Genomic DNA, 15,268 nt, shown 5'->3' on the forward strand with positions numbered 1-15,268 from the left:
TGCTTACAAGAGAAAATAATAATATATAACTTAACGATTGCATAATTTAAACAAAGGGTAACCCGCAAAAAATAACGACACATTAACACAATAGACTAAAACTAAACAAACCACCACAGTAAACCCTCGTAATTTCCAGAGAATTTTTTTTTTTTATATAAATACATAGTATTTCGTTGGTCAAATATAGAAGCGCAACAATTGTTTGATTGATCTCTGCATTGTTGTGAATTTGTGATTCGCCGGAGACTCCGAATCAACAATACAAAAGGTTTGACTCCAGTAAATACAAGGGATACCGCAGGGAGACGAAGCAGTGGGCAGACGACAGAGAGACGTCGAAGAGACGCCAACGAGACAATTTGCCCAGACGGCGACGAGACGAATCAAGAAAGCGATGCTCCTGCTGAAATACACTCCAGACGCTCCAGAGACGGCCCAGGGACAGCCCTGCGAGTCAAGACGAGCAACGAGAGACCTCAGAAGACAATTCCGGGGACATTCCTTCGCCAGCGCTCGGAACAAAGAATTTACAATTCTTCAATGTTTCGCTTCAGTAAATGTATTATAACTGAATAAATTGTTACCAGCTTTTCGGAGTATATTTCTGTCTGAAAATTGACACCCCTTTGACCTCAAAACTCTATTTATTGACACAGTTTTTAGAAGTAAAGACCGAACAATTATCTTATCTCATGTTTATCAGAAGCTGTGAAATTCATATCTCCTCTTTGTAAAGCATTGTATCAGTAAATACTTAAAAAAATATTCTAATGAGATCTACTGTGATTCATTTTTAAAATCACTGCAACTTGTTAAAAATATCGGCGCCACGCTCAGAAACAAATAGTTATAAACATTTTCTCTGCGTTTAGCCCTTACGGCTACGAACAACGTTTTACTGCATAAATATTCTTTAAAATTTAAACTGGTTAAATGTGATCCAGGTGCAGCGAGCGAACGTTGGTCAGAACATTTAATATATTTACTGCGAATTAGTTAAAATTTTGTAACCTTTAATTTTTTTAAACTTTTTTGGTGCATTTGGCCGCCCTTAAAATCGTCCACCACCCACGTATCTTGCATGCGTTACACACTGGCTAGGCGCTCTGACGTAATGGTTAATCTGTTGGTCGACAGGCATATCTTTTTCATTATTTAATTTTAAAAATAGCCTATTTTGCAAAATTTGATATGTGGTCATGTCTTATAAGAAGGTTTTTGCGAAAAAAACGTTAATTTAGTATTAACACCACCGAAGTTGGCCATCTAATTAATAAATTTTATTCCTTTATTTTTTAAATATTTTTTGATTTTACAAATAGGTTTTATTATGTTATTTAATTTTGAATCCATGACTAATTTATTAATACGTATAAAAATAGGCGTTAAAAAAATATAAAATTACTTTGCTCGAATGATATTGGCTTACGGCCAAATTTAGTTTGACAGATGTGAGTATCCATAGCACACGCATGCGGTGAACGTGCGGATCGGCGATAACGCCGCTAACCGGCAACAATGGCGATTCCGACAGTCGACGATCCTCGATTTCGCATCAAACCTTACCAACAAATAGCGGCCTCCTGCTCCGGCGCCCTTATTACGTCAGTTTTTAGTAAGTTTTTTTGTAAATTTTTAATACGTAGGTTCTACAATTTATTATATGTACTCAAAAATCTGATACCTTTACGAGCTCTTAACGTTGATTATAACTTTTGATACATTTTGGAACGTTTTTGTTATCAGTGACTCCACTAGATGTCGTCAAAGTTAGGCTTCAGACGCAACAAAAGGCGCTCATGTCCAACCGATGCTATTTATATTGCAACGGTTTGATGGATCACTTATGTCCGTGCGTGCCTGGAATGATGACACAAAGAAAATTGCACTTCAATGGAACGTTTGTATGTATTTTTCATAATCACTTTTTAACTTAGGTACATAATTAACTATTACCAATGAAGCTAATTGAATCGATTGTAGACCATTCAAACTATAATCTGTCCCCTTTCAAGAGTCAATAGATAAAAACGACGTTTAACGCATGATCATTGTATGCTCTTGAATTTCTTCTTTGCGATTGCTGTTTCAAGCTTTAACTGATGCAATGCTATCAGGCGCTTGCGTTGCTAGGTTTTTTAAGTGTATTTTGGCCTAATTATAATGAAAATCATCTGTTTATATTTGATTTATATTTAATGCTAAAACTTTATTTTAATACTGACTGAACATTTATTCGGTACGATGTTTAAAACATAAGGATAATGCCTGATCTGGTCTAGAATAGTGCTACAGAACTTACTAGTCCATTTCATGGAGTGATAGACTACACTGAACTTTTATTCACCTCTTCACTACTCAAAAAATAATAACAGTAATGCTTCACTTTGGTGCATGTTGCAAGTGCAGCAACTATTTTAAGCTATTACTGTGCTCTTTCATGATGCAGGCCACTCTTAAAAGTATATGTAACAATACTGTCAATTTACAGAACAATATATTAAAATAATTTTGGGTACTGGTCGATTTTATACCGGCCATTATCGCACTTGCACACTTATACGAGCACACATATAATGAAGCACTTTGGCGCATATGCAAGAGTCGTCTTAACACTCAACTGACGAACAGATAATTTATCCATTGTGTGATGTGTGAAAACAGCTGTTTTACTATAACTTTGCACAACACAGTTATAACAAAAAATATGATAACTTTTGAATTAAAAAACAAAAATTTATTAAATATTTTGACTTGTAATGTTAAAAAATGTTAAAATTATTTTATCAGTGGTTTTCAATTTGTAGATCGCATAAGATCAAAATTAAAATCCTAAAAATTGTTTTATTTTTAGTTTAAAAAAATATTTACAAAGAAACTGAATATTTTAAAACTCAATATAAATAAAATAAATAGAAATACTAGTTTTGAGGACTAGTTGATAAAATGCATTGATTCTATTAAGTACTGGTTTATTATCACGGCGCCACGCTCAAATTCAACAGTTGCAAAACGTTCATTTCCTGTTCGAACCCAAACCTAACCTAAACGAATATAATAACAGTATAATAGTTGATTTGCTTAGGTTTGGTTTGGGTTTAAACAGCAAATGGAAGGTTTGAAATAGGAAAAATAAAAAAAAAATTTAAAAATTTATAGTTTTTGCAAAATTAATGTTTCAAAATTACATAACGAGTATTTTTTGCGTTGTTCCAAAAAATTGTGAATATTATTTTTACCGTTTCTTAACCCTTTGGTTGTCGGGCCTTTTGGGAAAAATATTCCAGAAATACCGGGATTTTTTAATGAATAATTAAAAAGTCAAAATGTGTATTTTAGTTTGTAAATATACGGTCGCAGCGTGTGACGTTGTCTGCAGTGAACTTGACCAAATTAATGATGAATATGCGATTTTGTGTTATTTTAGTTCTTATTTGCGCTGTAATAAGAGTCATTATCGCATGTCGTATTAAAAATATCGAGTTGTGAGCGGCCAGACCCCATCAGGGATCGATAACAATTATATATAATATGTTATTTATTTTTAAAATGTAAATAAAACTTTTCGTAAATTATTAAAATATAATATTTTTAAATAATGGTTTAAATAAAAATACCCTTCAGACGGTTGAATATATATATATATATATATATATATATATATATATATATATATATATATATATATATATATATATATATATATATATATATATATATGTATATATATATATATATATATATATATATATATGTATATACTTATATATATGTATATACATATATATACATATATATATATATATATATATATATATATATATACATATATATATATATATATATTTATATATATATATATATATATATATATATATATATATATATATATATATATATATATGTATATACTTATATATATATGTATATACATATATATACATATATATATATATATATATATATATATATATATATATATATATATATATATATATATTTATATAATATATATATATATTTATATAATATTATATAATATATGTTATATATTTATATATGTGTATATATATACATATATATATATATATACATATATATATACATATATATATACATATATATATATATATATATATATATATATATATATATATATATGTGTATATATGTACATATAAATATATATATATATATATATATATATGTACATATATATATATATATATATATATATACATATATATATTTATATATATACACATATATATATATATATACATATATATATATATATATATATATATATATATATATATGTATATACATATATATATGTATATACTTATATATATATATATATATATCTGTCCTTCGTATCGCGTAAGATCGCGACAACCACATGCTGGGCTTTGCCCACACCGGATGTTCATATTCTCAATTTTCCCCTGAGGATGGCCGGGCGAATCTGGCCGAAACGTAGGGACCATGATTCCACACGGAATCAAAAAAGTACGCGGAGTAATCCGACTCCTAGAAATATTAACCATATATATATATATATATATATATATATATATATATGTATATACATATATATATATATATATATATATATATATATATATATATATATATATTTATATAATATATATATATATTTATATAATATTATATAATATATGTTATATATTTATATATGTGTATATATATACATATATATATATATATACATATATATATACATATATATATATATATATATATATATATATATATATGTGTATATATGTACATATAAATATATATATATATATATATATATATATATATATATATATATATATATATATATATATATATATATATATATATATATATATATATATATATATATATATATATATACATATATATTTATATATATACACATATATATCAGGGGCGTATATTCAGGGTGTGCTAGGTGTGCGGCGCACACCCGCAAAACCATCTAAAATATAAATTTAGATATTTAGAAAATTTACGCCGTAAAGCGACATCATTTTGCATACAGTAGTATGCAAAATTATAAAATTTTAATATGCAGTGTATAGTATGCATTGGTATTTGTCATTCGCTCTGAACGTTTTCGCGCGAGCGATCGTTTTGGAACAACACATATAACGCGCCGACCTTGCGCGCGGCCGCCGACTAAAGTAAATTGTTCCGAGATTTAACGGCTGAAGTCGATCTGTCGGCTGGCAGCGCTCAGTAGTAAAATTGGTCTCGAATTTGGTGCGCCAACTTCAAAAACTCTTGCGTCCGTCGCTGCTTTTTTATTACATTATATCACAATAACAGGTCACTCATTTTTTATATTTTGGCGTAAAATAGTTTATTATCTTATTTACATATGATCAATATTTAATTTTCTATTCTAGATTATATTTTTTTATTTACCCCAATAATGATGAAGAATACTGTTGAAGATATTTTGAATAATCCATTTTCAAAAAGAAGGTATGAAATTAAATTGAAAATCATCAAAATTGGCAAACCACGTCCACCTCTTCCCAATTTATTTATGAAGCATAAAGACAATAAATGTGAATATACAAGACATTTTTCATTTTCATCATATGAACGAACTGAGTGGTTAACAGGCTGCGAACTTCGATCTAGATTGTTCTGTTGGCCATGTATATTGTTTTCCAAAGAAAGAAGCGTGCGGAGTAAAAGTGGATTTGCTGACCTTAGTCATCTGATAACGGCACTGAAAAAACACAAAAGAGCGCAGTCACACGTTCAATAATTTTTTTCTCTCAAAATGTTTGGAAAACAACGAATTGAAGTCATGATTGACGCTCAACGTAAAGCTAATATAAGTCAACATAATGAACAAGTTCATAAAAATAGAGAAATATTAAAAGGAATGATTGACGCAGTAGTATATCTAGGAAAACAAGAACAACCTTTTCGAGGCCACGATGAATCCTGTAATTCAGTAAACAAAGGAAATTACCTTGAATTTTTAAATGCACTTCGAGAATACGATTCTGTTTTGGATACTCATTTAAATACTGCAACGGTGTTTCGTGGTACTTCCCCATCCATACAGAATGACATAATTGAAGCGATTGGTGATGTTATTAAAGATCATATTAAGGAAGAAATAAATTCAGCAAATTTTGTCGCTATTATTCTTGACGAAACTTCAGATATAATGACGAACTCACAGCTCTCGACAGTTTTGCGTTTTGTTTATGAAGGTAAAGTTTACGAGCGGTTTATTGGCTTTACAGACGTTAGCTCTGATAAAACAGCCGATGACTTATTTTGCCACGTTGTAAATATAATTGAAGAATTTCAAATTCAAGAAAAATTAGTTGGACAGACTTATGATGGGGCGAGTGTAATGAATGGGCATATTAATGGTTTGCAAGCCAAAGTACTCGAAGTTTATCCATTGGCCATTTTTACACACTGCTATGCTCATATGTTGAATTTAACATTACAACAAGGTCTTTCCAATATAAAAGTGTGCAAATCATTCTTTAAACTTTAAATGGATTGTCTGCATTCTTTTCGAAATCTTCCAAGCGAATAAATGCTTTACAAGAGTTTGTAGGTAGAAGACTTCCTTCTGTTACACTTACAAGATGGAATTACACATCACGGTTAAGTAACACAGTGCAAAAATACAGAAATGAATTTACGGACTTTTTTCGAGACGTCGTGAAAAATTGTGAACTATGGGACCCCGACACTGTAATAAAGCACGAGGTTTTCTTAGCTTTTTGGAAGATTTTGAAACAAGAAAACTTCTCCACATATTTTCAAACCTTTTTGGAAAAACTGATGTGTTATACAACATTTTACAATCCAAATCTTTTGAGATATTATATTGCTGTAAGAAAGTTACCGAAATCTTGCAACAACTCAGACATGAACAGGAAAATAATTATGAAACATTATGGGATTCTTATGTAACGGAAGAAAATTATCCAAGACTGAGTAATGATTTGCTTGTTGAAGAAAAGCACGCGTTTAGCCAACAATTTAATACAATAGTTGATAATATATGTAAGCAAATTGAAAACCGTTTTTCTTCAATGTCCAAATTGGAATATTTTCACCTTCTGGAGAAAGAAAAATATGAGCAATATAAAGAAAAATTTCCAAATGAATTACTTACCAAGCTGCAACAATTCTATGGAGCATTATTTGATTATATAAGTTTAAAAAATGAGCTTGCTGTTCTTTATCATTTACCTAAATTTGCAGAGAAATCTGTTCATGAGCTTGTACAATTTATGAACACAAATTATCTTGAGTCAGGTTTTCAGGAAATAGATAAATTAGGCAAACTAATATTAACTCTTCCAAGCAGTACTGCTTCAGCAGAACGTTCATTTTCTGCTCTGAAACGAATTAATAATTGTTATCGAAGTACCCAAGGCCAAGAAAGGCTATGTGGCCTTAGCTTGATTTCAATAGAAAAAGGGATCCTTGTGGATATTAAAAAGAAGAGCACTTTTTATGACAGCGTGATAGAAAAATTTATGATTAAAGAAAGAAGATTAGATTTTATATATAAATAATTATAAGTTTATGTTTATTGGAAATTTGATATTTTTAGATAATAATATTTTAGATTAGGTTTGATGTTTATTTATTTATTTATATATGGGAAAAAGCTGTAAGGCAGTTTATGCATGTCAAAACCTCGGCTAATAAAAATGAAAAAATGTACGTTTTTTTTTAATTTTTTTATAGCACACCCAATATTAACACCCACCGTACGCCACTGATATATATATATATATATACATATATATATATATATATATATATATATATATATATATATATATATATATATATATATATATATATATATATATGTATATACATATATATATGTATATACTTATATATATGTATATACATATATATACATATATATATATATATATATATATATATATATATATATATATATATATATATATAAATAATAATAATGAAATAATAAAAAAATAATGATTATACTGGAAAAAATGTTATATACCCCTGAAGCATTTACCCTACAGACGGTTGAAAATGTATTGGATACTAGGATTTCGGAGCCGTCGGTTCCGGCAATTCTCGCTAGTGTAGTGTCGCTAGTCTCTTTTTTTATATTCCCGCACAGGCTCGACACCGCGTGTAAGGGACATTTCTAAAATCACACACCCGTGCGGGACCGCGCGTAAAGTGGTTAATAAGCAAGTACCAAAATTTGCTTTAAATAAAATAAACACTAAAGTGTTTTGTGATGACATTATGAATGAAGGTTTGTGCTACAAGAAAAAAAAATATTTCAAGGCGAAAATATTTTTATTGTCGCCACAACTTCACATGTGAGGGACAATCAAAGAACTCTTTGCATCAACAAGCTAAAGTAATAAAACACGATCGTAAATTACTTTTAAAGCGTGACAAACCCATTGAAGACCAAAATATAATTTACATATGATAATTCACATAGTTCATTTTATTTACATAATTAATTATTATCTATTTTTAAAACTAGAAATATAATAAAGTAGAATAAAGCAAATTTTATGATATTAATTATTATTTTATGCAACCCACAGATTGAAAACCATGGATAAAATAATTTTAACATATGAACCAATACAATGCAGAACATTTTATAATTTTTTGTTTTTTAATTCCGTTTAATTAAAAAGTTATCATATGTTTTTGTTATAAATCTGTGTTGCGTAAAGTTCTCGCGAAACAGCCCATTTTTGCAGCTCATGCGGGAAAAAAACGAACCGCCGGTTAAGTGTTAACTTATTAGTATTTGCTACATACTCAATAAAGTTTCGTTTTTGGTCGGTTTAATACAAATTATTTCTATCATTATTTATTTAGAATATTTTTTATTAGCTTCTGGATTTATTTTAGGATGCAATGATGAAAATATCTCGAAGCGAAGGTCTAACATCGCTTTGGTCAGGATTGAGTCCCACCTTAGTACTAGCCGTTCCGTGCACTGTAATCTATTTCGTGTTTTACGAACAGATGAGAGTTAAAATGATGGACTATCGCAATGCCAAAACTGGAAAGAGTATGCACACATAATATTATTAAATTAATACCAATAATAAACCACATAATATCTATGGATCATTTACAGAAAATCAACCGCTTTGGATTCCATTAGTCGCAGGATCAGCTGCTAGGACGTTTGCTGTTACAATATTTAGTCCTTTAGAACTAGTCAGGACGAAGATGCAATCACAAAAAATGACATTTACTGGTAATAAAATGGTTGAATATGTAATTTATATAATTATATTATTGATTGTTTAAAATTTAGATACTAGATCGGCAATTGTCGATTTGTTACGCACCAGAGGCATCACAAGTTTATGGCGAGGTTTAGGCTCATCGCTCTTGAGAGATGTACCATTTTCTGGTAAGATTTTTAACATCCTTATTTCTTAAAATAAAGATCATAACTTACGTTATTTTTAGGAATTTATTGGATGAACTACGAGTCTATTAAAATGGTCTTTGGATATTCCGATCCTTTGAAGAATCCGTTCTCATTTAATTTTGTAGCTGGAGCAATATCTGGAACGGTAAATATTACATTTTATCATGATATTATTAGTATACTAAATAAGAAATTATCAAACTAGGTCGCTGCTATAATGACATTGCCATTCGACGTCGTCAAAACTCATCAACAGATTGAATTAGGTGAAAAAGAGATTTATTCAAGTAAAAATCGTTTTGGATTATTTTCATTTTAAGTTGCTTTTTTTTTAAATTTAATCAAAATATTTGTATTTACAATATCGTTTATTTTAGGCCAAGGATCAAATCAGAGGGTCAAGGGAACTTTGGAAATGCTACAGAATATTCATAGAAATCATGGCTTCACTGGCTTATTCACTGGTTTAATGCCGAGGATTATTAAAGTTGCGCCGGCTTGTGCTATAATGATATCTTCGTTTGAATACGGAAAGTCTTTCTTTCAAGAATACAATAGTAGAAAATTCTTAAAAACAGATGAGAGGTAAAAATATAATAAAATATGAAACAAACTTGTTTGTTTATATGTATATTTAATGTTTTTGTAAATAAACAGTCTATATGAGATATCATTAATTAGCGTTTCATAATTTAATTTGATAAAAATTAGTAGTTCAAATGTTTTATCTTATTATTTTATTACAGTTTTTTTCACTACATACTAACATATTACGGATAATATGTAATAGGACGATCTGCCTCGCTGCTGTTACCAGTTGACCGATTCGTTGTGATATGCGTTGTTTATAAGTTTTAATCTATGTTAAATATAAATTAATTATTGTAGTTATGATGTGATTTCATGTAAATTCCCTATTTGTAAGTAATAGTCACTAAGGGTTATTATTAAATCACACGAATAATATATCAATTTCTTAGTCGTTTTGCATTGTTATAGTATTGCAAAATTGCCTCGAAAACAAGCTTCCATTTTTGATGTCTAACTAAATTTAGCACTGAATTATTACAATCTGATATAATAAAATTATTAAAAGATTTTAGATGTGACTGCATTGTATGATGGATTTTTACACCTTGTATCTATGAATTTAACATGCGATTGTAATCAATAATCATAACGATATTGTTGTGGTAAAAATAAATTTATTATAATTGTTATTGGTTTAATATTCTATTCTATATTATTTACTTTTCGTGATGGGAATTTTGCTTAAGTTCTATCATAACGTTCCTTGAAATTATTTGCATATTATGCTCAAACATATACATATCTAGATGTTTTTCATTAATATATTGTATATATTATGTTAATATGACCAGAAGTCCTCAAAAATTTTGCCCTTCGTCATCCCTAAATAAACAAAAATTCCAGAATGACCTTTTTAAATTGTTTAGCTCCTGCAACAACTTATCCTTCACTAACATAAACTTCCATGATGACCTCTTTAATTTAGTGTCTGATATTTTCACAATCAGTGAATGTTTTTTTTTTTCAGTGAAGTTATATTTTCATAGTATAAATGTAATTTCACTAATTAGGCCAATTAAAATGTATCAAACAATTCATTTATAATTTCACTGGTCAATAACTAGATTTTAAAAGTATCAAAGGACACTAAAAATAAATAGATTATCTCGAATTTTTGTTCGGACAAAGAGTAAATTGCTATGGGACAAAAGAGATCATCGCGAGAATTTTGATTCGAGGAGCCTGAGAAAATCAGGGTAATTTTTATTCAGAAACCATCATGGATTTTTTGTTTGAGGGCAAATTGCTACTGGAGCTAAAAAAAGGTCATTTCGAAAAATTTTTTGTGAGAAATTGGTATGATAGTTAAATAAATGATCTTTTTGGAAATTTTTGTTCAAGGTCAAAAATTTTGAGAATAATCCTCTTCTAATGAGGAAGTCTGGTCACATTAATATAAGTGAAACTGGATTTCACTACACCGATAATGCGGTACAAGCACGTTTGGAACATTTTGGCCTTAACGGGTAATATGTCGCCCTAAAACTTTTTTTTTAAATATAATTAAATTATATTTTTGGTAGTAGAAATATGTATATATATACCAGTAAAAGTTCATATATGTTTCACTAAAAGGCCACAATATAAATTTACTGGTAATTAGTATTAAAAAAAAAGTTAATATTATTTAGCAACATTTCAAACCTTGGAAATGTCTTTCACTTGGACTGAACTTTTGATCCTGGTTCTTTTTAAAAAGAAATTTATATATAAAGAATAAGACTATTATTGCAAAAATTTGACAGCACATTTTATTTTGTTTACTTAAAATCCATTACCCAATATATCCCATACAATTTTTCACAACATGCATGTCTTGTTTCATCCAAAAACAGACTATCGGTATCTTTCTCTTGCTACAACAGAAACACATAAAATCTTTGCCAGTAAATGGTGTTAATATAATTTCAATGATTAATTATTATTTAGTTATGGTTATAAAATATTTCAAATGAGCAAAACTAACATGTTTTTTTAGTACTATATAATAAATATCAATAATGAATAACGATAGCGTGAGTTAAACAATGACATCCTAATTGTTAAATTCGAACTACTGTTGTGTAGAATGTGCAGCTTTAACTCATTATGGTTTGCGAACTGAGATGTTAATAACTACCGAATTTAAAAAAAATATATTCATCACCTAATGCTTTGGCGATAATTTGCTTCACACCTGCCTACTTTTTGTAAGCCCAACTCTTAATCATATCACAGAAGAAAACGTAAACAATTGATTTAGTTACTATAACTTAATTTGTTTAGTAAAAAAAATGCAGTATTGATGAAGAGCATTAACTTTTTTATGCAGTGAAGTTGTGTAAAATATCGCTGTCTAAATAGGTTTTATCCAAAAGCCAGTGTGAGCTTATCGCCTCAGGTGATCAGGGCAGACTAAGCATTATTATACAAAAAAATAGAACAATTATTTTGGTTTTAATTCTTAACTGCATCGCCCATTGCGCAAAACTGTATTTTAAGGTGTGCCTACTGATACATTTTCTTCCTTCATTATTTCAAGGGTTTTTAGAATTTTTTACTTTCATTCGTTCTACTAATGCTACTTAGTTCATTGTATCGTTAACAAAGCTTTGAGCGTAATTTATCTTTGTTGGAATATGAATTGGCATCTCAAAAGTACATCAACAAGATAAGAGAATATTGAAAAAATAATTGAAGCATTTGACATAAAAAAAGATATTGTATTGTATGATTCGAAAAAATATCGTCACTTAATATGATTAAAGATAATTAAAACTTACAATAATTATACAACAAAGGATAGCACTTCGACTTAACAAGTGCACATTCCTCAGCGAATACCATAGAACCATTCTTTCAGGTTACATTCGGAGGTCCCTATGGTTTCTTGTCGATTATTTAGAAGTGAAAACCCAAACGTCAGCCCAAAACGATCAATTCGGGTTAGCCAAATAAAACCAGTGTTGGTTATTATCAGTGTTTTATTGTTTCTTAACGATTACAATATTTACAAAGCAAAATTGATACAAATTAATTTTAAAAGATGACTGGAGGCAGCGGTTCGGCCCGGAGGGTGTTCAGGTCGATTCTTTTGTCGGCGGCTTCGTCTAGCTGTCCAACGACCGCAACGTTGTCGCCACGGATGAGATGGAGTCCTAACACAACTTGCGCGGCTGGCGCGTTCGCCGAGAAGACACGCTCATGCGACTCTTCTACCACCAGGTTTACGCTTTGGTCGAAGCCCTTCAGTGTGCCGATGAAGTTACGCCCGTCGGCAGTGATTATTGACACAGTTCTGTTCACAAACGACTCTAGTCCTGACGCCATGTCTGCGATTCGACTCACCGGTAGAAACAAATCTGACAGCCTGCAGCAGCGCACAATGCTTTTAACAATATTATTTATGGCCATGAACTTAAATATTTATTTTCTGATATATGTTTTTTAAAGGTAATAAATCCCCAAAATTGTTATTGGCTTGTGTGCCAATAAATTAAAATTTAAAAAAATAATTCTTAGCATTTATTTATCTTTATATAATGTGATCAGAAATTCTTAACATTTGCTTATAAAATATTTTTTTAATAAGCATTGTTTAATACAGGCAAAATAATATACATAAAATAACTTCCAATCAACAATATTATCTGCAATACGCTGATAATACTCTATGTATAGTAAATACTTAACACTTGAGAAAGGTTACAAACGCTTATTGTTAAAATATCAAAAGCCAACTAAAAAAATATGAGCGCATGCAACCACAAAATATATTACTTGACTTGCCACGTAGACGGGATTCCAATAAAAATACAAAAAATCTATATTTAAGATATTCTATTTTATACCAATAATTTAACCACACATTAGAGATAATATCTTGAATTGAGAAAACCATGGTAATATTTATTCAAATGACAATTATTTTCTACAGGTGCTAATTATAATTTCTTTTAACCCACTGTCATCACTCGTAAATTACTTAGGTTATTGGTCGCGCCTGAGCGCATAGCCGCCTCTTGTTTTTAATCGTTTATTGCAATAATATAGAACGTTTACATATTTTTTTATTATAGGTACTAGTTATATCTCAATGCTTTATTAATTCATTAAAATGTAAATTACGATAAAAAAAATATATAAGACTTATTTTTATATGAAAACATAAAATATTTCTTTAATCGATTCAAGTGTATTTATTTTATCTTGATGACACCATGTCATCAAATTACAATGCTCTTAAAAATATATATTGTATAGCAATGTAATACTAGAACATTCTGAAGTTGTGCCAGTAGTTGCCCAAATATTTCTCTTCATATGTATATCATGTCTTTCCCATAGAATATCGGTCTACTTTTAGCATTCTGCAGAAGTCTTAGTATCGCTGAAATAGTAGTTTGGCAGCGGGACGGTGACGGGTGGCAATTAGATACAGATTGAGCCATTGCTATAATGTTTTATTATGATATTAAGTTGTTAAGTTGACGCAAGACGACGCGTCTGAATGCCCGGAAATTTGCCAGTGGAGAGAGAAAAACCGTCACGCTAGTGTTACCCAAGTGCTGCCAAGTTTTTGCCATAACAAATCTAGGCTCCCACAGTAGCAAACTTTTCAAAGCGTTTCTAACATTTTAAAATCAGAAAAGTAAGAAATGTTAAATATTTTATTATCATATTCTTTCAATAGCCAAGGCAAATTACGGTTCGATATTTTTAACGAAGAGGCCAAGATTAAAAGTTTTTATTCCTCAAAAGGGTTGGTTTTTATACCTCATATTTTTTAATAATACTAATTACAAAGAAAGTAAATAATAAAAATAATAATAAAACGAAAAAATATGCAATTTTTTAAATATAAATGTGAACGACGTCCTCTTTATGTCCTTGATGCAACACAACTAATACGCAAAATCAAATGCTTATGAAAATAGCAAACGTTTGTTTTAATACATGCTTGAATACATAATATTGAAAAAAATAAAATTTTAGGAAAGTAGACGGACCCATAATATTATATTTAATACATAAAAAAATAGCATAGAAAAAATCTATCTGGGTGAGAGCTGTGCAGCCGTGCGACTAATAACGGACTAAGAATTAATCAAGAACAGTTATATCAATGTGCTATCTGTCCTTCTACATGGGGTAAGAATCAGAATAGTTATATCAATTTGTTTTCTGTCCTTCTACACGGGTAGAATTATGGAAGCGATCAAG

General features: G+C 29.5%; 2 protein-coding genes across 3 annotated transcripts; one reads left to right on the forward strand and one right to left on the reverse strand.

Annotated features, from left to right (window-relative positions):
* The first annotated feature begins 1,442 nt into the window (after positions 1 to 1,442).
* LOC148239490 (solute carrier family 25 protein Shawn-like) lies at positions 1,443 to 10,695 on the forward strand. 2 transcript variants are annotated; one of them, XM_088198741.1, is made up of 9 exons: positions 1,443 to 1,618; positions 1,750 to 1,907; positions 8,941 to 9,103; positions 9,173 to 9,295; positions 9,356 to 9,454; positions 9,514 to 9,620; positions 9,681 to 9,762; positions 9,853 to 10,060; positions 10,222 to 10,695. In XM_088198741.1, the coding sequence occupies exons 1-9, from the start codon at positions 1,522 to 1,524 to the stop codon at positions 10,253 to 10,255; spliced, it is 1,071 nt and encodes a 356-aa protein (XP_088054867.1). In that variant the 5' UTR covers positions 1,443 to 1,521; the 3' UTR covers positions 10,256 to 10,695. The 2 variants fall into 2 exon arrangements, with proteins under 2 accessions (XP_088054867.1, XP_088054875.1); XM_088198749.1 differs by having other exon boundaries at positions 9,681 to 9,741.
* A 2,316-nt stretch (positions 10,696 to 13,011) lies between these two features.
* Positions 13,012 to 13,449, reverse strand: LOC148239491 (U6 snRNA-associated Sm-like protein LSm8). Its single transcript, XM_088198757.1, has one exon. The coding sequence runs from the start codon at positions 13,373 to 13,375 to the stop codon at positions 13,085 to 13,087; it is 291 nt and encodes a 96-aa protein (XP_088054883.1). The 5' UTR covers positions 13,376 to 13,449; the 3' UTR covers positions 13,012 to 13,084.
* Positions 13,450 to 15,268: the final 1,819 nt, after the last annotated feature.

Source organism: Plectrocnemia conspersa, unplaced genomic scaffold (genome assembly GCF_051122295.1).
Source record: "Plectrocnemia conspersa isolate PC_06_02 unplaced genomic scaffold, ASM5112229v1 ptg000001l, whole genome shotgun sequence".
NCBI lineage: Eukaryota > Metazoa > Arthropoda > Insecta > Trichoptera > Polycentropodidae > Plectrocnemia > Plectrocnemia conspersa.